General features: G+C 43.0%; 1 protein-coding gene across 7 annotated transcripts in view; it reads right to left on the reverse strand.

Annotated features, from left to right (window-relative positions):
• PRR5 (proline rich 5) overlaps positions 1–24580 on the reverse strand; it is a gene marked incomplete at its 5' end in the record, with an annotated part of 96948 nt that overhangs the window by 28653 nt on the left and 43715 nt on the right. For all 7 annotated transcript variants that reach the window (XM_083821099.1, XM_083821101.1, XM_083821103.1 and 4 more), the window contains 4 exons: positions 1997–2088; positions 13747–13804; positions 14470–14518; positions 21100–21180. In XM_083821099.1, the coding sequence (XP_083677225.1) occupies positions 1997–2088; positions 13747–13804; positions 14470–14518; positions 21100–21180 (280 nt within the window). The remainder of the gene's footprint in view (positions 1–1996; positions 2089–13746; positions 13805–14469; positions 14519–21099; positions 21181–24580) is intronic.

The raw sequence follows: 24580 nt of genomic DNA on the forward strand, positions 1-24580 counted from the left end.
GATGAGAGATGGGGGGGGGGGGGGCGGGAAGGCAGGCAGAAATCTTACCTGAGTGCAAGATATATAATAATATTTTTTATTCTTGCAGCAAGGAAATATATAGTATGTTTAAAAAAAAAAAAAGTTGAAAAAGAAGGGTTGAATTTTCATTATTTCCCAAGATTTTGAGCACTGGCTGGGTACTCTCCTCAAATTATGGTGTGAAACCTGACTCAGCCTACCTGTGGATCCCACTGTTCTGTACAGCTTGAGAGACTTCGATATAAGAGAAGAGCAGAGCTGAAGTTTCATACTGCATTTTCAAAAACAACTTTTTGCTGTACAAGAATCACACCTCATTTAAAAAAAAATCTTTTCTGAAGAACATGATGCTAGCTCTGCCTGCAGAGATTAACAGCACTTTCCTTATGCCTGATAAGGAGTTGTAAAACTTCTCCAAATGCTGGGATCAGGGCTTTTTTGTCAGATATATGTGGCTGTACATACATATTCTTTCCTGCAGTTCTGAGTGCTGCCAGCCAAACAACACTTCTGAGAAGTCTAGTATTCAACTAATACTGACTTATCTTAGTTTGGAAATAAAGACACCTGACCCCTCCCCATGCTTATTCCTTTTCACTTTGTATAATTATTTATACCAAAGTAAAGGCATCCCCCAGATCTGCTTAAATTGCTAACGAATAGATTTTCCAAGAGCACATAAGCACCAGCCGTGTTTTTGGAAGTAACCTTAGAACATCAGACACTTAGATCTATTAGAAACTACCTGAGACTTGGGGCTCTTACCGCCTTCAGGCTCCTTTTAAAATTCAAACAATTATTTCCACTTGAAAAATGAGGAGACTCGCATTGCTATATTACTTTGAAATGTCTCATGAATACAACAGTGCAAAGAGGTACTTGGTGCAATTTTCAAAAACATCTAAACGAGTTCTAATTTAGTTAAGCACTTTTGAAAATCATGTTGAAAGCTTACCTATATCCCTAGGTTCCTAAACACTTTGGATTTAGATTACGTGGCACTTTGAAAAATCTCACATGGTGTTACAATAGGTTTTTAATACAGTCTTCTTTTTACCATTTTAAACTTTCTACCGGCCAGACATAAGTCACTGGGTGATCTACCCCTGCATGTTTTCAGAGCTCTTCTCTTTCAGAATCAAAATTCGGGGGAAGTTAGAGCTTTTCCACTGAATTCAGATTTGATGCCTGCAATTAACTATAGATATCAATGGTAGTATCAATAACGTCTGGACAATCATTTTACGCATAAAGTCCACTTGGATAAATGAGAGAAAGTTTTCGATGCTTCTCCAAATATGTTCAGGCAACAAAATCCCACTGAAATCTGTAGGCATCTAGGAGCAACTCCTGGAGGTCACTTATACCTATCTGGGACAGATTTCCTTGGGACTTCGGTGATAAAAAACACTTTTGTGACCATCAAGTTAGAAGTTTGAGCCTTCATCCAAATCAGATCAAGTGCCTATCTATTGTGGATTTAAAACTACTGGAGTCAAATTCTGTGCTCATGTCAACTGGTCTAATTCTACTGACTACTGGTGTCTACTTTGAGTAGTACAGAACTTGACCTCAGAAATACAACTCCACAAAAATGAAGATACTTCACAGACATTCATATGGCTGAGGAGGAAATAGTACATAGAAGTCAACACAGCTCCACTTACTTCACTGTGCGCATATTTCAGTTTATTTTTCATAACCTTTGTGGACTTCTAGTGTGAGCTGACATAAGGACCAACCATCTTTCCTGTACTCTGCTCTTGTTTTCAAAGTTCCCCTTCATCTTTTTCACTCAAACACTTCAAACCCTTGTTTGCCTAAGTAACTTATTTGCATGACTATACAGAACAGCTGTAATGGGAGGTTGGCCCAAGGAGACAGAGAGTTAAGGATTGCATCAATCTGTTGACGAACCAGTAAGGTTGCTTTTTCTAGTTTTTCAAGATTCTATAGTAACAGAGTAATTTTTCACCTGTACAGGATAGAAAATAGCCTGGAGCATTGGCAGGACATCACTGAAGAAAAAATCCCAGGTTTCAGCTAAGGTATCCAGTAGTTTCTGCCCTGCAAAAACATGAAACAAACTAGTGAACTGTTTTGGTTGTAATCATCTAACTGTAAAGACTTAAAAAGCACAGGAAATGATATGAATCTGCTAGCTCTACACAAAGATGAATCATTTACCAGATACTTTTAGTAGCATGGAATTAGTATTCCTTTCAGCGTATCAAATCATTCAGTATTCATGTCTTTTCAGATGACACATCTAATGTTCTCAGTAAACTCAGATGTTAAAGCTTACTCAGAAAAACCCTGTGAGGAATGAAGGATATCCCAGGTTACCATCTCCTCTTCTTGCAGTAGTATCTACTGGACAAGACTGCGGGGAACAGCAGTAGAAGGAGGACACAGCAGATTCAATGTGGAAGCATTCTTGTAGAAAAATCTCCCCCACCATGTTCCCCTCTGCCCTCCAAGCCACAACACAGCAAAGCAAGCCTCCCTCTGTGGAGATGCCTCTACAAAGCACCACCTCAGATTAATCCCTTGGCTTCCCTGTATCTCCACTTACATAAACAATCGCATCCAAGACCTATGGAAAACAGAAAGTGGTACTGGCAGGCTCTTCTTTTCCCTATAGCTTTCAAAGGATGTAGTCAAAACCTGCCATGACGTGAGCTCCCTGCAGCCTTCTCCAATCCCTTTGCAGCTGCAGCTATGTGGAAGACTCCACAGCAGAGATCAGAGAAGCTCCGGCTAGTTTGCACAACCAGGCTGGACACAGTTCCTCACAGAAAATTTTACAAAACACGGAGGCAAAAGCAGGAGCTGAGAGCTATGGGAGAGGAAGTCTGGCTCAACAGTTGAACGCTGGATTGAAATCTCTGTTCCCCCAAGTGGCCTGAGTGACCTTGTGCAAGCTCTTTAGCATCCCTGTGCCCCTCGTCTGTGAAACGGGGACAGTTGTATATCCACCAGCAAGTATTAAGGAGATAAATATCTGAATACCTCACAGTCATACATGTACGATAGTATGACTTATCAGGAAGCAAATTCGATAGCAATCCATCAATAATTGGTGTCAGAATCAGATACCATTAATACTTATATTATAGCATTACTTAAGGCTTCAGCCATGCAACATCCTGCCCATAATTGTGCACACATCCCGAAGTTTGCATTAAACATCTACACTCAAAGTTAGCCAAGTGCCAATCTTTATTATCGGTTACTTCATCTCACTGCATTTTTAAGTGCATGACAAACAGCACCAGCTCTGGCCATCTGCAACTCCTGAATTATTCCTGTGTTGATGACTTGAAGTTCTTTCAGTGACAAATCTGGATCGCCATGCTATACTGCAGCTGTTGGCTTGTGAACCCTTCCAAGGCCTTCATTTTTGCAGCATCAGACAGGGATTCTCTCCGTCCTACACCATGCTCATGCACAAGACTGAAAAGGTTGTTCTCATTTTCAATGAATTTGTCTTTTTACTAGCAGTTGTAGCAGTGGTGCTAATAACAAAAACCATTGCATAATAGCTTCCATATACTGTAAATATTTTAAAGAAAAAAAACCTTGTCACAAAGGAGAACTCCAGCTACTCCTTAAGAGCAGATTTTTAAAAATAGTAAAATAAATTAGTTGTCTTTAAGTTAAGGCTGAATGAAAACTAAGCCCTTAAAAATTTGATTCCAAATGTGGGTGCTGAAGATTTAGACTTTCAGCCCTTTTCAAATTTTGCTCCTAGAATTGCATCAAATGAAAATATCCTGTTGTGATAAACATGCCCTTGGTGTAGCACATTCCTTTCATCTTGTTGGCAGTTTGTTTTGTAAAGTGATAGATTTCTGTGCAGCAGCTTAGAAAGGCTGCAGTTAACTGCCTTTCCCCAAGCAGGCCTTTAACTGTGGACTGTGGAAGAATTCCTGCAGTGTGTTGACGATTAGCATCTTTCACACCAAGGAATGTGACTTCCCTGTCCTTTCAAGAACCTGCTTGTTTTACTGTCAGGCAAAGATCCCTACACTTACTTATTTGCTATATTCAAGGAAGCTATGCTACTCTCAGTGCTCATTTAAATGAAGCATGATATTGTCAGTTTTCTATGACATGCAAATGCACATAGTACTTTTCACAGTTCTTCTGAAAGTTAATTGAAACTTCTTAAGGAAATATAAGAATAAAACATATTGATTGTTTCATAACAAAAGCTAAACTTATCAAAACTTCCTGCAGAACAAAAACACTCTATAGTGTGGCCTGAAATGATCTTTGTTCTCCTCAAAAACAGATAATGGATCTTTGGATCAATGGATCAATTGGATCAATGGATCAATTATCCATTTATCAATGGATAATTGAAAAAATGGATAGGGAAACCCAAACCATTAGATGCAGGATCTGACATTTGAGAGCAGGACCCCTGCTGCTGCAGATCCAGGAGAGGAGACCTGCTCAGAATGGGAGCTCCCATAACTTCCAGGCTTCCAGCTTTGTGGCAAGGGTTTTGGGAGACATGGAGCCATCACCCACAGGATGGACTCTATGGTGTTGCTGCCTGGAAATCCAGATTCCAGCCCTGGAAACTCACATCCATGAAACAGATTCATAAACTACAGCTACCTTCCCATAACTTGGAGTTTTATTGAATTAACATTTCCATGTTTTTTCCAAGTGTTCAACTGATCAATTTAATCCTCACCTTACCAGCATTTCTTGACCATATTTTAAAGAGAAATCATGAAATGATACACCAAATTCAAAATGACAACATAACCAACCAAACAAACAAACAAAACCAACCACCTAACCAAAAAGAAACAAAACTTCACAGCTTGCTGAAATTTTGTATTTGATAAACATGCTCCTATATTTGAAAGCCACTTAGTGGTCTTACATTTCGGTATTTTTTCTCAGCTTTAATCTCAAACATCAGTTATACTATTTTTAATTTTCAAGCTAGTAAAACCAGAAGAACAAGGGATTGGACTTTGGTAGTTCTCTGCATCTAATTTTTCAATTTGATACTTAAAAAAACAACTTTCATTGTGATTTACAAAGCAGCTATGAAGGCCTTGAAAGCCTTACAGCTCCACTTGTGCTCTCCAAGCTGTTATTTCATATAACTGAGGAGCTCTGTGTTCCACTTAGAAGATTTTGGGTACTTTAACATGAAGTTCGTTGTCTTTTTGCTGTGTTCAGAACTGTTCTTTTCATCAGAAAAGCTGGGTCCTGTAGCACCATCAACTGTGCTGCCAGTAATAAAAGGTCACGTTTAAGATTTACAGATAGCTGAAACTAAGGGAAACTGTTGTCTTCAGGCTACTGCTAAAACAGTATACTTAGTCAAAGTGGTATGACTGCAGCTCTGCCCAAGGAAAGCCACATTTCTTTAAAAAGACTCCCCAAAGATCTTCGGACAATTTACATATTCAATAATCCTTGGAAATATTCTGAAATCATGTAACTTTCTGATGGTGTATGTCCACGTTTAGGACAAAATAGCATATTTTATAGCACGTCTAAATGCTGCACAGTAGCATAGGATGTTAAGTGATGGGTGATCATCAAAGGAAACTGGTTGGAGGTTGACCATGCAGAACACATTAGCCCCTGCTGCAATCCCACCCAGGCACTGGCCCTAGCACTTTGGGAAGGTACTTTTGTTTCTGCTTTCACATAGACTCATCCAAAAACTGCTCTGGCTTAGTTTTTTTTGCAGTGCTTTGTCCTGGTTCCAGTTAGGACAGAGTTAATTTTCCCTCATAGTAGCTGGTAGGGTGCTATGTTTTGGATTAGGATGAGAAGAGCGCTGATAACATGCTGATGTTTTAATTGTTGCAGAGCAGTGTTTACACCAGGCCAAGGACTTTTCGGCTTCTCGCTCTGTCCTGCCAGCGAGCAGGCTGGGGGTGCAGCAGGAGCTGGGAGGGGACAGACCCAGGACAGCTGACCCAAACTGGCCAAAGGGGTATTCCATACCATCTGACGTCATGCTAAACAATATATAGGGGTGGCTGGCCGGGGTGGGGGGCCGGCTGCTCGGGGATAGGCTGGGCATCGGTCAGCGGGTGGTGAGCAATTGCATTGTGCATCACTTGTTTTCTTACACATTATTATTATTAATACTATTATCATTATCACTATTATTATTATTATTGTTATTATTATATTCCTGTCTTAATAAACTGTCTTTATCTCAACTCAGAGGCTTCACTTTCCCGTTTCTCTCCCCCATCCCAGAGAGGGAGGGGGGAGGGTGAGCGAACGGCTGTGTGGTGTTTAGCTGCCAGCCGGGTTAAACCACAACAGCCCTTTTGGCGACCAACGTGGGGCACGAAGGGTTGAGATATCGACAGATTTGACCAGAGTGTGTTAAACTAAAATTGGTATAAGTATTGGACCTGCTTAATAGTTGCTAGTCACGATGTTGATTGCCTTAATCTCCAGTCTGCTGTACCTGTATTCCAAATTGAGTTTTATGGTGCGTTACTTTCTGTATGTGCTCCCTGTTGCACTGTTTATCCTTTCCGGGCCCTGGTTTAAGATTGTTATGGTACTGTGCGGTGTAACAATGGCTTATGAAATGATGAAATATCTGGTCACGACTTTAACCTGGTATTTGTACTCAGCACTGACGTCGACTCTATACTTTGGAACCCATATCTCGGAAACTATTAGCAATTACACCTATTGCCTGTTTTCGTTAGGGAGCCAATCTGTGAAGGGGACAGGGGAAGACATGTTTCCCTACCTGTCCACTCTCCCTTTCTCCTTCACCACCACCCTCTTATCCCCCGAGCTAGTTACGGTGGTTCTCCGAGATGTTGAATATCCTTGGGATACTCAGACCAGCCTGCTCTTGCTGTTATGTCTCCTGAATGCGCTTCAGGTTTTGTTGAGGGTTAAACAACTACTTAGGAATCTCATCCGGAGATCTGTCTTGAGGCGGGATAGTTGCGAGTGGCAGAGAGTGTGGGAGGATATGGGCAGGTTTCTAGAGCAGTGGTCACCTCCAGTGTTTTGGACATTCACCCCTGAACAACTGCAAAATCCTAAAAAGCTGGCAGAATGCTTGAAAAAAAGGTGTCATGACTCTGGCAGTTCCAAAGTGACACAAATCACTGTAGCGTGCTGGGGTCTGGCTTGTGCCTATCGAGCTGCAATTGATGCTACTAGCAACCTAGCTCCCGCTCCTGCAGCCGCTCCAGTTCCAGCTCCTGCAGCTACTCCAGCTCCAGCTCCTGCAGCCGCTCCAGCTCCTGCAGCCGTTCTGGCTCCTGCAGCCGCTCCAGCTCCAGCCCCTGCAGCCACTCCAGCTCCAGCTCCTGCAGCCGCTCCAGCTCCAGCTCCTGCAGCCGCTCCAGCTCCAGCTCCTGCAGCCGCTCCAGCTCCTGCAGCCGCTCCAGCTCCTGCAGCCGCTCCAGCTCCTGCAGCCGCTCCAGCTCCTGCAGCCGCTCCAGCTCCAGCTCCTGCAGCCGCTCCAGCTCCTGCAGCCGTTCCGGCTCCTGCAGCCGCTCCAGCTCCAGCTCCTGCAGCCGCTCCAGCTCCTGCAGCCGTTCCGGCTCCTGCAGCCGCTCCAGCCCCTGCAGCCACTCCAGCCCCTGCAGCAGCTCCAGCCCCTGCAGCAGCTCCCACTCCTGTGGCTGGGTCAGAGAAACGAGCTGTAGCAGTGCAAGTTGACCCCACAGAGGGTATTCCAACCCCTGTGGCAGACCCTGCGTCTGGGTTAGAGAAACAAGCTGTAGCAGTGCAAGGTGCCCCTGTAGACAAGGTGAAAAAATGGTATAGAGGCTCAGGTCGTTTAGAACGCAGACAGTCTTCTGCTAAGTCTGGGCATAGTGAAGACGAGGCTGGGCCATCAAAGGTGCAGGAGACTGAAGATGAGGATGTCGAAAAATCAACAGTAACTACCCGGACTCTACACCAGCCATCAAAGGTGCAGGAGACTGAAGATGAGGATGTCGAAAAATCAACAGTAACTACCCGGACTCTATACCAGCGTGAGCTACGAGATGTGCAAAAAGATTTTGGTCGCTGTATAGGCGAGCAGCTTGTCACCTGGCTGCTCCGGTGCTGGGACACTGGAGCCAATTATGTGGAATTAGAGGGCAAGGAAGCCAGGCGGCTGGGATCCCTTGCTAGGGACGCATGCATTGACAAAGCAATTGGAGATGGAGCACGATCTCGCAGCCTCTGGAGGCGTCTCCTGTCAGCTGTGCAGGAAAGGTATCCCTTCAAGGAAGAACTTGTATGTCTACCAAGCAAATGGACCACCATGGAGAAGGGAATTCAGTACCTGAGGGAATTGGCCATATGGGAAGTAATTTATAAGGACCTAGACGACGCACAAACATCCGCAGATCCAGATGCAGTCCGGTGTACACTACCCATGTGGCGGAAGTTTGTACAAAGTGCCCCATCATCATATGCCAGCTCATTGGCAATACTAGCCTGGAAAGCGGAGGAGAATCCCACAGTGAATGAAGTGACTAAAATACTCCGGCAGTACGAAGGAAATCTCTCCTCTTCCCTAAAGGCCTGTGTCTCAGCTGTGGAGAAACTCTCTGAAGAGGTCCACCAGCTTAAAGAGAATTTATCTTCCCCTCCACCTGAACGAACCAGTGTCCACCAGCTAAAAGAGAATGCTTTGGAGAAACTTTCTGAAAAGATCCACCAACTTGAAGAAAGATTATCTTCCCCTCCACCTGAACGAACCAGTGTCCACCAGCTAAAAGAGAATACTTTGGAGAAACTTTCTGAAAAGATCCACCAACTTGAAGAGAGATTATTTTCCTCCCCACCTGTACAAACCAGTGTCTCAGCTATTAGGGGTAAACGTTCATCTATGCAAGGAAGACAATATGGTGGGCACACACACCGCGCCACCCTGTGGTTTTACCTACGTGACCATGGAGAGGACATGAGAAAATGGGATGGAAAATCTACTGCGACCCTAGAGGCACAGGTACGTGAATTGCAAAGGAAAACAATTCGGAAAAAGGAGTTCTCTGAAAAGTTTGCTGCTCCAACTTCCAGCAGGAAGTCCTTTAAACACAGAAATGAAGATTCTGACCAGGACTAGAGGGGCCCTGCCTCTAGCCAGGGGGAGGAAAGGGACAATCGAGTTTATTGGACTGTGTGGATTCGATGGCCTGGCACGTCAGACGCACAGAAGTATAAGGCTTTGGTAGACACCGGTGCACAATGTACTCTAATGCCATCAAGCTATAAAGGGCCAGAGCCCATCTGTATTTATGGTGTGACGGGGGGATCCCAGCAGTTAACTGTATTGGAGGCTGAAGCGAGTCTAACCGGTAATGAGTGGCAAAAGCACCGTATTGTGACTGGCCCAGATGCTCCGTGCATCCTTGGCATAGACTATCTTAGAAGAGGATATTTCAAGGACCCAAAAGGGTTCCGCTGGGCTTTTGGCATAGCTGCTTTGGAGACAGAGGACATTAAACAGTTGTCTACCTTGCCTGGTCTCTCAGAGGACCCTTCTGTTGTGGGGTTGCTGAGGGTTGAAGAACAGCAAGTGCCGATCGCTACCACAACTGTGCACCGGCGGCAATACCGCACCAACCGAGACTCCCTGAGTCCCATCCATAAGCTAATTCGTCAACTGGAGAGCCAAGGAGTGATCAGCAAGACTCATTCACCTTTTAATAGTCCCATATGGCCAGTGCGAAAGTCTAATGGTGAGTGGAGACTAACAGTGGACTATCGTGGCCTGAACGAAGTCACGCCACCACTGAGTGCTGCAGTGACGGACATGCTAAAACTCCAGTATGAACTGGAATCAAAGGCAGCCAAGTGGTATGCCACAATTGATATCGCTAATGCATTTTTCTCCATCCCTCTAGCAGCACAGTGCAGGCCACAGTTTGCTTTCACTTGGAGGGGAGTCCAATATACTTGGAATCGGCTGCCCCAGGGGTGGAAACACAGCCCTACCATTTGCCATGGACTGATCCAGTCTGCGCTGGAGCAGGGGGAAGCTCCTGAACACCTGCAGTACATCGATGACATCATTGTGTGGGGTGACACTGCAGAAGAAGTTTTCGAGAAAGGGAAGAAAATAGTCCAAATCCTTCTGAAGGCCGGTTTTGCCATAAAACAGAATAAAGTTAAAGGACCTGCACGAGAGATCCAGTTTTTAGGAATAAAATGGCAAGATGGACGTCGTCAAATCCCAATGGATGTGATCAACAAAATAACAGCTATGTCTCCACCAACTAGCAAAAAGGAAACACAAACTTTCCTAGGTGTCGTGGGGTTTTGGAGAATGCATATTCCAAATTACAGTCTGATTGTAAACCCGCTCTACCAAGTAACCCCTAAGAAGAATGCTTTTGAATGGGGCCCTGAGCAACGACAAGCCTTTGAACAAATTAAGCAGGAAATAGTTCATGCAGTAGCCCTCGGGCCAGTCCGAACAGGACCAGATGTAAAGAATGTGCTCTACACCGCAGCCGGAGAGAATGGTCCCACCTGGAGCCTCTGGCAGAAAGAACCTGGGGAAACTCGAGGTCGACCCCTGGGGTTTTGGAGTCGGGGATACAGAGGATCTGAAGCCCGCTATACTCCAACTGAAAAGGAGATATTGGCAGCATATGAAGGAGTTCGATCTGCTTCGGAAGTGGTCGGTACTGAAGCGCAGCTCCTCCTGGCACCCCGACTGCCGGTACTAGGCTGGATGTTCAAAGGAAGGGTCCCCTCTACACATCATGCAACTGATGCTACATGGAGCAAGTGGGTTGCACTGATTACTCAGCGGGCTCGAATAGGAAACCCCAGTCGCCCAGGAATCTTGGAGGTGATTATGGACTGGCCAGAAGGCAAATACTTTGGGATATCATCAGAGGAGGAGGTGGTTCGTGCTGAAGAAGCCCCCCTGTACAACAAACTACCGGAAAATGAGAAGAAATATGCCTTGTTCACTGACGGGTCCTGTCGTATTGTGGGAAAGCATCGGAGATGGAAAGCTGCTGTATGGAGTCCTACACGACGAGTTGCAGAAGCTGCTGAGGGAGAAGGTGAATCGAGTCAGTTTGCAGAAGTAAAAGCCATTCAGCTGGCTTTAGATATTGCTGAACAAGAAAAGTGGCCAGTTCTCTATCTCTATACTGACTCATGGATGGTAGCAAATGCCCTGTGGGGGTGGTTACAGCAATGGAAGCAGAACAACTGGCAGCGTAGGGGCAAGCCCATCTGGGCTGCGGCATTGTGGCAAGATATTGCTGCCCGGGTAGAGAACCTGGTTGTAAAGGTACGCCATGTAGATGCTCATGTGCCCAAGAATCGGGCTACTGAAGAACATCAAAACAACCAGCAGGTGGATCAGGCTGCTAAGATTGAAGTGGCTCAGGTGGACCTGGACTGGCAACATAAAGGTGAATTATTTATAGCCCGATGGGCCCACGACACCTCAGGCCATCAAGGTAGGGATGCAACCTACAGATGGGCTCGTGATCGAGGGGTGGACCTGACCATGGACACTATAGCACAGGTTATTCATGACTGTGAAACGTGCTGCAATCAAGCAAGCCAAACGGTCAAAACCTCTTTGGTATGGAGGACGATGGCTGAAATATAAATATGGAGAGGCCTGGCAGATTGATTACATCACACTCCCTCAAACCCGCAACGGCAAGCGCCACGTACTTACAATGGTGGAAGCAACCACCGGATGGCTGGAAACATATCCTGTGCCCCATGCCACCGCCTGGAACACTATCCTGGGCCTTGAAAAGCAAGTCCTATGGCGACATGGCACCCCAGAGAGAATTGAGTCAGACAACGGGACTCATTTCCAAAACAACCTTATAGACACTTGGGCCAAAGAACATGGTATTGAGTGGGTGTATCACATCCCCTATCATGCACCAGCCTCTGGAAAAGTTGAACGATACAATGGACTGTTGAAGACTACACTGAAAGCAATGGGTGCTGGGACATTCAAAAATTGGGATACACATTTGGCAAAGGCCACCTGGTTAGTCAATACCAGGGGATCTGCCAACCGAGCTGGACCTGCCCAATCAAACCTGTTACACACTGTAGAAGGGGATAAAGTTCCTGTAGTGCATGTAAGAAACATGCTGGGTAAAACAGTCTGGGCTACTCCTGCCTCAGGAAAAGGCAAACCCATTCGTGGAATTGCTTTTGCTCAGGGACCTGGATGCACTTGGTGGGTAATGCAAAAGAATGGGGAAGTCCGGTGTGTACTTCAAGGGGATTTGATACTGGGTGAGAATAGCCCATGAGTTGAATTGTAGTATGTTAATTATTATATAATACTGTATGTCATCACTACCATAATTGCTATAAATCATAGATGAAAATGGTGATTAATTAGAATGTATTGGAAAGAGTGTAACCTGAGCATGACATAAATGGTATGGAATAAGGGGTGGATATCTGTCCTGGTTCCAGTTAGGACAGAGTTAATTTTCCCTCATAGTAGCTGGTAGGGTGCTATGTTTTGGATTAGGATGAGAAGAGCGCTGATAACATGCTGATGTTTTAATTGTTGCAGAGCAGTGTTTACACCAGGCCAAGGACTTTTCGGCTTCTCGCTCTGTCCTGCCAGCGAGCAGGCTGGGGGTGCAGCAGGAGCTGGGAGGGGACAGACCCAGGACAGCTGACCCAAACTGGCCAAAGGGGTATTCCATACCATCTGACGTCATGCTAAACAATATATAGGGGTGGCTGGCCGGGGTGGGGGGCCGGCTGCTTGGGGATAGGCTGGGCATCGGTCAGCGGGTGGTGAGCAATTGCATTGTGCATCACTTGTTTTCTTACACATTATTATTATTAATACTATTATCATTATCACTATTATTATTATTATTGTTATTATTATATTCCTGTCTTAATAAACTGTCTTTATCTCAACTCACCGGCTTCACTTTCCCGTTTCTCTCCCCCATCCCAGAGAGGGAGGGGGGAGGGTGAGCGAACGGCTGTGTGGTGTTTAGCTGCCAGCCGGGTTAAACCACAACAGCTTACACTGACAGGGAGGGGAATGAACGGACCCACAAACGTATATTCAGTGACTAATGATATAATTTTATCGGCTTGGAGTAATTCTACTCTTTTCTCCAGATTTGCATAGATGGAAATGAGAAAGAAGTAGGAATTGGTTCACACAACTTCATTTCCTGCCTCTGCATTTATTTATTTTAAATGTGAACTTCGCTGTTTCAAGCATAAAAGAAATTTCCTTGTTTGCTTCCATAAGGAGACACCTACGGAAGGTGAAGACAGACAAATGGAGCCTAGACACTAAAAAAAAGAGACAGTGTCTGACCTCATTTATGTAAGCATGAATCCAGAACACCTCTTAAAACAACCTACAACATTTTTCTGCACTTAGCCAGACGCTTCAACTCTGATCTCGGTGCTTAGATTTTTGTTTATTAAGACACCTCACTCTGTTTTTCTGCTTTTCCTTAATATTGACCAGACTGTAATGGAAGAAGGAACTGCCCATGCTGGAGGTATTTATTCCTTTACTGCTCTAGTCAATCACTTCTCCCTAATGAAATCAAATAGGAACACCAAGGCATAACAGAACAACGGACCACAGGAATGAACTGATACCAGCTAATCCATAGTCAAGGGAAGCTTGCAGGAAAAATTGCGCTGCCTTCAGAATGCGTTTGCTAAAACTCCTGTGACAGACATAGATAGCCGTACTAAAATCCAAGTTACCTTCATAAAACCGGATCTTGTCCCTTAGGATCACCATGCCTTTTGTGAGCAGCTGATTCTGAAAATAAAAATAGACTACCTTTACTCAATTCTATACTTCCCTCTAGCCATCATATTTCACATTTTGTTCTTTCTTAACTTTTGACAGTAGCAGAGGTTTCATTTTAATGATCAATCACTGAAGGACTTATCCTGCCTTATGTCCAACTTGCTTAAATCACTTGGGACACTTTCCAAACGATGCTGTAATCACGTACTGTTTTCAGGATGCAGCACCTACTCTGCGCAGTGCAAAGTGCTTCTCAGACTTCAAATGGTGACCCACACAGCCTGTACTCTGTCTTCGAGAAGAATACTGCCTCAATAGACAGTGCGTACTTATAACTAAATGTCTTTCCTAGGAACCATACTACAATGAAATTAATTGGTTTACTCAGGAACTTTAAGTGATAAGTGAATGTCTGAAGTCCACTGGAAGACAAGAATGTCATACAAAAATACACTGACTACACAAGTCTATTTCATAAGCTAGGGTTTCACTATCCAACTACATGTATATAAAATCCAAATCTCATTATCCCATAAATGACAGAACATAGAGAATTCAATGAAAATCTCTGAATGGTTTCAAGGGGCTCCAGATCAGCATTTAGAGTTGAAGATTTTGCTCAGTAACATTTAAAAATATATTCTGATCTTAAATGAAAGAAAACACATGCCTACCTGTAAATATTCAGTGAAAAAGGATCCCAGTTCTGTTTTCAATAATTGCCTGTATCAAAAAGAATAAGAAAAGGATCTCTGTAATCAACAAATTGTAATAGATGTGCTAAAAGGGGAAGTTACTAATAGCAAAATATTTTCATATGAGCACACAGCCTGTCAATAATGCCTAATTAAAAATAAAACAAACGGGGCCAACAATACTAAGACTCTCAACCAGCATTTCTATGTGGTGAAAAATACCTGCTGTGCTTCTAAATGGTTCATTGCATGAATACATATGAAAAGAAACAGAGATTTGACAAAGAGGATGCATTCCATCCTACATCTAACTCTTAAAAATGCTCGAGCTGTTCTCCTTCTGTGCCAGGGTTTGACTAGTGTCTGGCATGGCAAATGTGTGAAAAGTCTTGGCACTCTGTGTCTATCAGTGTGGCTGAGCCAACAAACAGGCATGTGATTTGGCTGAGGTGTGTTCACAGCCAAATCATCTCTGTTCTGTGTAACTCTCAAAAAAGAGCCCTGACAAATCATTTTAGGGAGAAACCTTAGACAGGTTTATACTCCGGGTTTTGTTTCAGGCATGAAACTTGGCCTGTTTTCATTGAAAGAGGCCATGATCTTACAAGTCAGGACCCACAACAGATGAAGTTTTGTGTGGTTTCAGTGAAAAAGCAGGTATAAATTCAATAGTTCAGCTCTGCATTTCATGATGCCTCTACACTAAAACCTACAAACTCATTTCACAGAGCAATTCAAACTCACATCCAAAAAAAATTTCCCATGAACAATCCTCAAATTCAGAGACTGCATTCATCCAGACCCATAAACCCAAGGTTTGTATCCAGACAAAAGTTACTACACTGCTTAAGAGCTGTATGTTGTTTAAGTCTCACATATCGCATGCTAGATGTTTAGTATTTCTTTGAACTCAGGTCACTATTTAAATGCATAAGTGAGAGCTCAGACCATATAAAAATCTTGCTCCAACTGGACTTTCTAAACTCTTGTCAATCTGGCCTTGACATCTTATGGAAACCTGTCCCTTTGTGATCACCTCAGGTACCATAAGAAATGAGGTAAAAAAAATAACATGTTTAAAAAAAAAAAACAAAAAAAGAACAACATCAAACACACACAACAAAAACAGATATTTCATGCTGACAGGTTTTGCTTAATTTTCTGCCCTCTCCTTAAGCTAGCGGCTCTTAGAAGTCTAGTCCTGGATTCCTCATAGTCTTTAAAGGTGATTTGCAAATACCTTCATTTTCTGTATCTTAGGTTCTACTGACAATTCTGGCATTTCGGGCAGGAAATACAAAATGATGTTCTACTTAACTAGCCCTCTGATAAAACAAAATCCCACCACATATTTCCATTTGTCAGCTCTGAATGAACCAAACAACCAGCTCGTATTTAATTATATACACTGGACTGAATCACACCAAGCAGCAGCATAGATACATTAGCATCTCTGTTTACAGGGTGGAAGAAGGACTTACAGCACAATTAATGCATCTTGCTCTTTGAATCCCTAATAATACAGATGCTTCATGCTGCTTAATTAATTTCTAGTGAAATAGTGAGGCCCTCAGGCCACATCAGAGCACTGATGTATCATATTCATTTAAAAGAGTTCCACAACAAAACTGGATCCAAAACATTGCTTTTTTTTTTTTTTTTTGGAATCCAGGTAAAAATCTGATTAAACCTAAAAGAGAACCCTGATCAAATAGAAGATCTAATTTTAAGTGCATCTGATCCAGAGAAGGGCGACCAAGCTGGTGAGGGGTCTGGAGAACAAGTCTTACGAGGAGCGGCTGAGGGAGCTGGGCTTGTTCAGCCTGGAGAAGAGGAGGCTCAGGGGCGACCTCATCGCTCTCTACAGTTACCTGAAAGGAGGCTGTAGAGAGGTGGGGGTTGGTCTATTCTCCCACGTGCCTAGTGACAGGACGAGGGGGAATGGGCTAAAGTTGCGACAGGGGAGTTTTAGGTTGGATGTTAGGAAGTACTTCTTTACCGAAAGGGTTATTAAGTATTGGAACGGGCTGCCCAGGGAGGTGGTGGAGTCACCATCCCTGGAGGTCTTTAAAAGACGTTTAGATGTAGAGCTTAGGGATATGGTTTAGTGGAGTACTTAGTGTTAGGTCGGAGGTTGGACTCGATGATCTTGAGGTCTCTTCCAACCTAGAGAAATCTGTGAATCTGTGAATCTGTGATTTTGCTGACAGTCATTTTGCAGCCTTATGACACTTGCATATCATTGATATTAGGTCTTTATTGCCTATTTAATGACTTCATAAACTACTATGACAGTAAAAATGTACATAAAATACACTAAAATAGCTCCTGTCTTTTTTTGTATCTTCCTGTTGCTGCTGCTTCGGTTTGTTTTGAAATTAGCTCTTGAAATGTTAATCAGAATGGAAAGTCTAACACAGCATATACTACCTGATTTTAACTTTAATAGCTATTAGATTATGAAGCAAAAGGACAGACGTGATTTTACTGAGCTTGAACTCTTGCTACAAAAGAGGAAATGCCAGTAAAATGTGTTTTGTTTGCATCAAACCAGTATCCTGAAACTCAGAAACAAAAAAGGCAACTATAAATATGTATTAGCCTTAATACAGGACATCCTGCTTCCTCTGTTTCCCCTACCTTCTTTTTCTTCCTTGACTTACAAGTGGTGTAAATAAATACTTCAAAATGACATGGTGCATGAAATAAAAAAGGAAAACACACAGTCATCCCCAATATATATTCACACACACTAAGAGAAGTACTAAGCAGGACATATATACATAGAGATTTTTATTTTCTAACCTTTGAATTAATTCCCTATTAAATTACCTAGTGAGGGTTCACAAGAAGTAACGTACAGAACATACGCTGATGAGACTGCATTTTCCACAGTGTTTTTTCTGGTATTTGGAGTTTGGAGTATGAAGTATCTTCGTTAGCTTTAGCAGTTATTCAGGTATTACAGTTATTTCACAGAATCACAGAATCATCTAGGTTGGAAGAGACCTCCAAGATCACCTAGTCCAACCTCTGACCTAACACTAACAAGCCCTCCACTAAACCATATCACTAAGCTCTACATCTAAACGTCTTTTAAAGACCTCCAGGGATGGTGACTCAACCACTTCCCTGGGCAGCCTATTCCAAGACCTAACAACCCTTTCAGTAAAGTTCTTCCTAATATCCAACCTAAACCTCCCCTGGCACAACTTTAGCCCATTGCCCCTCGTCCTGTCACCAGGCACGTGGAAGAATAGACCAATCCCCACCTCTCTACAGCCTCCTTTAAGGTACCTATAGAGAGCGATAAGGTCGCCCCTGAGCCTCCTCTTCTCCAGGCTGAACAATCCCAGCTCCCTTAGCCGCTCCTCGTAAGACTTGTTCTCCAGACCCCTCACCAGTTTCTGAAAGAGACTGAAATCACATGCCAATTCTTCTGGTAACAGGGCTCCTGAGCTGTACATAACTCCATATTCAAAGCCACTTCCTAATGCCAGAGCAAGTATGCAAGAATGGTGTCAAAAGGCATTGGTGTAAATGAGTAAAGTAAATGGCAGAGCAGAAGTAAATGGTACAGATTTGCATCCATTGACATTTTCTTAAATGATCAGTGCATAAATAATCAGCATACAAAGCCTCTAGATGCATATTCAGAGGAGAAAGCCATATGTGACTATGTTTGCCCATGTCTGTGCCCTACAGTTGTTGAATGTATGTGCCATTTCTGAAGCAAAATAAAGGTGTGCAAACATCGCAGGTGTAAAGTAATCGTTCAAATATTAACATTTCGCTTGTGAGTCAACTTGGACATCCAAGGTTTAATTACGAAAGTATCCACAAGTCTGCTCTAATTAAAGTGCTAAAACAAAGTAACTTCTTTTACCATTCTGTAAATGTCGAAAAAAGTTATTGATACTAGCCATTTACCTGAACACTTCCATATGCAAATTCTGCATTCAATGGCTATTTGTTCCTTTTTATTTCTGTACTTGTAGGGAGAGTGCATCTAGAACAATCTTAAGGCAAATATAGACTTGTCCCAGTTCTAACGTCATATTTATGAATCAGATATTTTTGCATTAAATAATAATATTAACCCAAAGAAAGTATTTTGAATGAAATATCAATAGTAGTAACCCAGATATTTTTGGTATGTGTGAAATCAGTAATTTCTTAGTTATGGTTTGAGCTGAATTTATGCGAGGAGAAAGAACTTCAGTTGCAAGTAGTCAGGAGGCCCCACAAAGTTAATGACTGTGGTCAGCAGTAAAATAAAGCACACAGCAGGAGTGCAGCTTTTGGAAGGAGGCCATGGCTGGACGTGTGCACAAACAGGCTGAAAAAATACCGCTGCCATGCTTTCCTCTAGAGACAGAGCTTTCTGCCCTCTTAGCCCATTTGCAGTTTTCTCTTTTTTTTTTTTTTTTTTTTTGTATGAATGAACTGCACACCGAGAAGCTTCACAAAAAGTCCAAGTAGTCACTGAAAGGAAGGATGGATTTTGGCAATTACTTAGAAGGATGTTCAGGCCAAGTAGGAGGTAGGAGGGAACAACCTCTAGACTGGGGTTCCTTTGAGTCACCCCTTCTCCTGCTCTTCCCTCCCAAACCACAAGGGCAGATTTGTACATTTCCTGGACCTGAAACCCCCATGGGCCAGGCTTTGCTGTGCTCACAAGAACAAATAACAAATTGCAAGGACACAGCAACGAGAACCAGCCTCAAAAGCCATGCTGCATCCCACCACATGCTCACTCACACCGTGAGTTATGCTGCTGATGCCTTATTTATGACAGCAGCTTGGTCTAGATTTCACAATATTTTGTCCATCTGCTCAGGTGTGAGCCGCCAGGCATTATTCATTCCAAAGCAAAGTAAAACCAAATGATCAGTGGAGATGACAATACAGAAGCATTACTTTTACACCAACAAGAAGAAATGGGCCTATCATGAGGCAGCAAAACCCATCAAAAAATGGGGGGAAAAAAACCCAACAACAAGAAACAGTTTGTAGGTAGCTTGCCTGTTCTGCTGCTTCAGATGTTGCAATAAATTCAATGCAGCTATATTAGCAAGCATCGTCATTGTGCATTGCTTACACCCAGGTGAATGAAAGCAAAATCTGGACACAATTCACCAAACATCTATCTAACTTCTGTTTATTGGTCCATACAAGATTGTACTTCTCTCTGTCACATCAGCATATAATTTCTTTTTCTGTTCCTCACCAGCAGACAACCATCCTGAGGCAAGTGCATTGGTCCAGGAAATCTCAGCCCAGAACTACCATTCTTTGTCATTCAGATAAAGCTAGAGAATCCTAACTGCACTTACAGTAATAACGATCAACCACTACTCCAATAACTAACTCAAAATGATTGATGTATCATGCTAACTGACAGACATCCTAGAAAAGCTATTCTTTGTATGTCATTTTCTCCCCAGAGATATAAGAAATAACTGGAGAGTAAATTTATTTTAATTTCAAAAAGACAGAGAGGGAAAGAGAGAGAGATCACTGGCCAAATGTAATTTGTCTAGACTTCTCTGAAGATATTCCCACAATTAATGGAACCAGACTGGACCAGCATTTTCTGGATATTCTGTGGATGTTGTCACTCTCTGGTGCCCTGATAGAGCAGGAATAAGTATTAAGGGAAGGGGAATTGCTGAGGATTTATCTGAAGACAGCCAGGGAATACAATAAGCTGTCTGTCTTTTATAAATGCAGCTTGTTTTCCATCATCTATTCTTGAAAGCACTGGGACAAGTTTCTAAAAGGAGCTCTGCTACCTTGCCCCTGTCAGTGAGACAGGGTACAGTAAGTAATAATCAATACTACAACAAGTAATAGTAACCTGATATGTGGATTTACAGCACTTACGTCTTGGTAAACTTGTCTTTGTAACTAAAACTTAAGTGACTCAAATGATACGATTTTCACCTTTATTTTTCTTTAAAAAAATCCTGTTATATACCTCACTAGTCTATATTTAGTCTGTTGCAAACAGTATCAGCACAGCATGAGAAAGAAATAGGAACCTTAAACTACATTACTCAGGACATTGCGCTAACAAGACAGCTTTATAACATCTAGAGCATATTTAGTCTGCATGGAGAACCTAGACGTAAAGGACTACCAGGCATGATGTCTTTCCTTGCCCTGTCATAATGAGTGCTTGGAAGCTTTACAACCTCCACGCACGCAAGGGAAGCAGCTCAGAGATAGGCTTAGCACCAATGCAAAGGACAGCATAATTGTAGTGGTACAGAGCTGCATTACCACAGGTTCAGGACAGGGTCCACCTTTTCCTTTCTCTAGTTTCAACCCAGCACATCAAGAAAGACTGTGAAATAATCCGCCCTCCCCATAACCCAATCTCTCTTCTGTAGATGAAGGAACCCATCTCACTCTACTGAGCAAAGTGTCGACACAGCAGCAACATCTATTCACCAAGCCCCAACTGACTGTACTGGTTGAAACCACTACTGGGACCCCCCCCCTCCCTCTCCCCAATATTGCTGTAGAAGGTTTCAAGTGCATGTGCTAGCACACTGTACTGTGCGTGCCAGCTAATAACACCTCCTGGAGAGCCGAGTCTCTTACCTGACTCCTTCATTGAGGTTGTAAAGTTCATGGTCCGGGAGACCCTTACGCTGGAACACGGCAATTACTCCATTGTGGATACTGAAAGAGGACAGGAAGAGTCATTATCACTAGATCACATTTTAGAAGAGTATCAATTCCACAGTAAGGCAAATACATATTCCCAGACACTGCAGAACATTTCTGAAAGTAACAGATGATTGCTGGTGCTCAGTCTCAGATGCCTTAAAGGGAATTGTTCTCTAGAAAATAGATGACATTGTTGAAAATATTTTTTTTTTTTTATATTTTTTCCAACTTCAAAAGTTATACCTCTGAAATCAGTAATTTCAGAAAAATTAGGTTCATATATTTTCGGTAATTAAGTATAATTTTTAGTACATTAGTATATTAAGTATATTTTTGTCTCTGTGAGCTCACCACAGAGACAATCAACACCTTCACTGCGAGATCTGTGATGATCTTTCTGGCATTGTTGGCATCTGTTTGTCTGAGTTATGGTTACCTGATTTCTTTATCAGCAAATCAGCATTTGTCAAGTCTGGACACTGCACCTGAACTTTAATCCACAAATAATATACCCCTTTACTAGAACAGGGTTACTGGAATCTCAAAAATGGTTAGTTCTTTGAAAAAATATAAAAGACAGAAACACTAGACAATTATGAATTTCAAGCAATTTAATCACTCTCTTATTCATTTTCAAAAATGAAGCAATAAATAGAAAAGGGCTATAATTTACAGCATTATTAGCTACAAAGACTGCTTCCTATTACCTTTTATTTATTTCTCAAAAATGTATGATGTTGCTTCAGCTAAAGAAAAATCAAGGCTGCACTGAAAGAACACAAGTCTACAGTTTCTAAGGCAGACAGCCTTACGAAGCAATGTGCTAGGCACAGGCCAACCATCTGTCCTACAGAAATGCTCCCTTTTCATTTTCAATGCTATTTGTAACTGTTCTGTAAGCAGATGTTGCTTAGTGGTGGGTGATTTCTCCTGCAATCAGCCACAACTGAAGACAGGATTGAGGGCAACAAAGTCCTATAGCTCAACAGAAAGTCACGTACCCAACACCATCTATCCATGGGGCGGATGTCCACCAGCTTCACAAATTCTAATGGCAAAAACCTGCAAAGTGTTGTATGTTTTACAGGGCAACCCACATGCTTGGAGGGGGGGGATGTTTGCTAATCCCATGAATTTTACAAAACCACACCACAAAGGGTTACTGAAATGAGTAAGTGCTTCAAGATGAAGCTCTGAAACTCCTGAAACACACATGACACGATTAACGTGATGACACATCAGCCTAAACTGAGGTTAGGTCTGAGGACAAAGGTAAAGAAATGCCAACAAAAGGTGAGACCAAATCTGTTCTAGCATTAGCAGAAGGGAGGTAGAAGTCTCCTTCCTTTCTCCAACCCAATGCTATCTTTTACAGCTTCTCAGCAGATTTCATCTTGGATTCCAAAGGAAAAGGAGACTCATACAGTCTTTCTGTCCGTCAGCTAACTCTCACTCCCCCACTCTTGGAGCAGCTTGGCAATTTCTACCACATTTAACCATGGAGCTTAAGTCCTCAAACACTACAGTCTTCCAGGTTTCAGCTAGGGAAGAAGGACCATCTTCCAGTGACTCCGCCAAGAACATACTGAAGGGTAAGTTCAGCCTTTACTTGACAGGGAAGGACACAGATGCTTTACCTTCCTGATGCTAGCACAGAGGAAAGCAGCCTTTATCAACTCTGCTGCTTATAGTACTGCCACGTGGTTTCTAATACAATTGTTTTATTGAAATAACCATCATGCTCCCTGACAGTAATTTTAAGTTACTCCATTTCTGTCTGCCTCAGTTAGCCTATGTGTGAAATAAAGATGACAATCACTGAAGGGTTTTTTAAGATATAGTTAAGAAATGTATAATAAAAGCAAGAAGTAGTAGTGTGATTATCAATAGCAATATTACATGCCGTCACTGTGGTTAATGGACAGCTTCTTCACATTTTCACTGTTTTTTCTTCTTTCCTCACAATCCTGCTGACCACAAAAGGAAAATACAGATTTTGGGGTGTGGCTCTTCCTACTCAATTTTGCACCTGAGAAAAGGGGATGACGCCTTAGGGCTTACTCAGAAAAAATACAGGGAGAAGTCTTCTCGCTCCGCACCATCCACCTCCTCGTGCAGCTCTCATTCTGCATTCACCTCCCAGCCTGTACTCAGCAGGAGCGAGCAATAGCAGCAACCAGGGGTGCTCAGGAAGCACGTCTGGGGGCCACAAACTTGAATCTCACCCCTAGGATGTCCAATGAAAAGATCTTCCCGCAATCAAAAGCTACACTGTACACATCCTTCATGAGCTTTGGTTTTACCCACGACTCTGCAACAGTATTTTTTGGAACTTTGCAGCTGACCTTCCCCTGCCCATGCTGTGCTGGAATCTGATGCAGTGGAGCAACAACCAGCTTCTGAGCCCTGGAAGGAAAGCAGGACCAGATTTGCCTGGAGGCACCAGGATTTGGGGTTGGCCTGTCTTGTGAAGAAGAGCTAAAGGTGAGTTCATAAGGTCTCTCCTTCCTGCTGGTAGGAGAACTCAGTAGGCCTTCCAGATGGATTCAACAGCATCCTGCAAGTCCAAGAGATCACTGCAGCACCACAGCAAGGCTTGATATTTGCCCACTTAGAGTGGGATGTGGAGGGTGCGTGGAGATTGCAGGCACTCATGTTAAACCTTCTCGGGTCCACAATTAGACAACCCCTTGTAAGGCTTGCTGGGAGCAGAGGAGGGGGCTGGCAGGTAAAACTATGCTATTCGCTGACAGATTAGAACTGCAGACCCAACAACACTGAACAGCAAAGAGAAGCACTGCCAGAAAAGCTCATCTGCATCCATCTGTAGAAAAACAAAATTAAAAGTGGCAGGTGAAGGATATGACCCACTGGGGAGAAATGCACAAGCACATCAAAATAGGAATCCTTATCCTCTTCTCTCTTCTGCTCTTTGACAAGGTGTTAAGCACTCTCCTGCACACGGTGGTCCTACTTTCCCTCATGTACTTACATGCACAGACACACACTGATCGTCTAACCCAGCTTATTTTGGCTGGCTTAAACAGCCACATTTCTTTTTGGTTATTTGAAAATCGGCAGCTAAATGTCTCTGGTATATAGTGAAGCGACTTGGGTATTTTAACATTATGAGTCATACGTGAAGTACGATTAATGTAGTGAATAAAACAAGCAGTTTTTATACGCTCTTCTGATTGGGAAATGAACTTTGCCATGTTCCCCACCATCCTTCTGCAGAGAATAATGACTAAATCTTTCCTAGAAGCCAGTGTGCTCTCTCGCTTTCTCTCTGGCACTCCTTTCTAAACGAGGGGGAGGTTTTCTCTTTCCAGATTAGCAGGTCCACTATTACTCCTCAAAGAAATAACGCAGAGCAGGATTTTTTTTAATGAGAACTACAGGGGACAGGCTA

This window comes from Anser anser (assembly GCF_964211835.1).
Source record: "Anser anser genome assembly, chromosome: 1".
NCBI classification, from domain to species: domain Eukaryota; kingdom Metazoa; phylum Chordata; class Aves; order Anseriformes; family Anatidae; genus Anser; species Anser anser.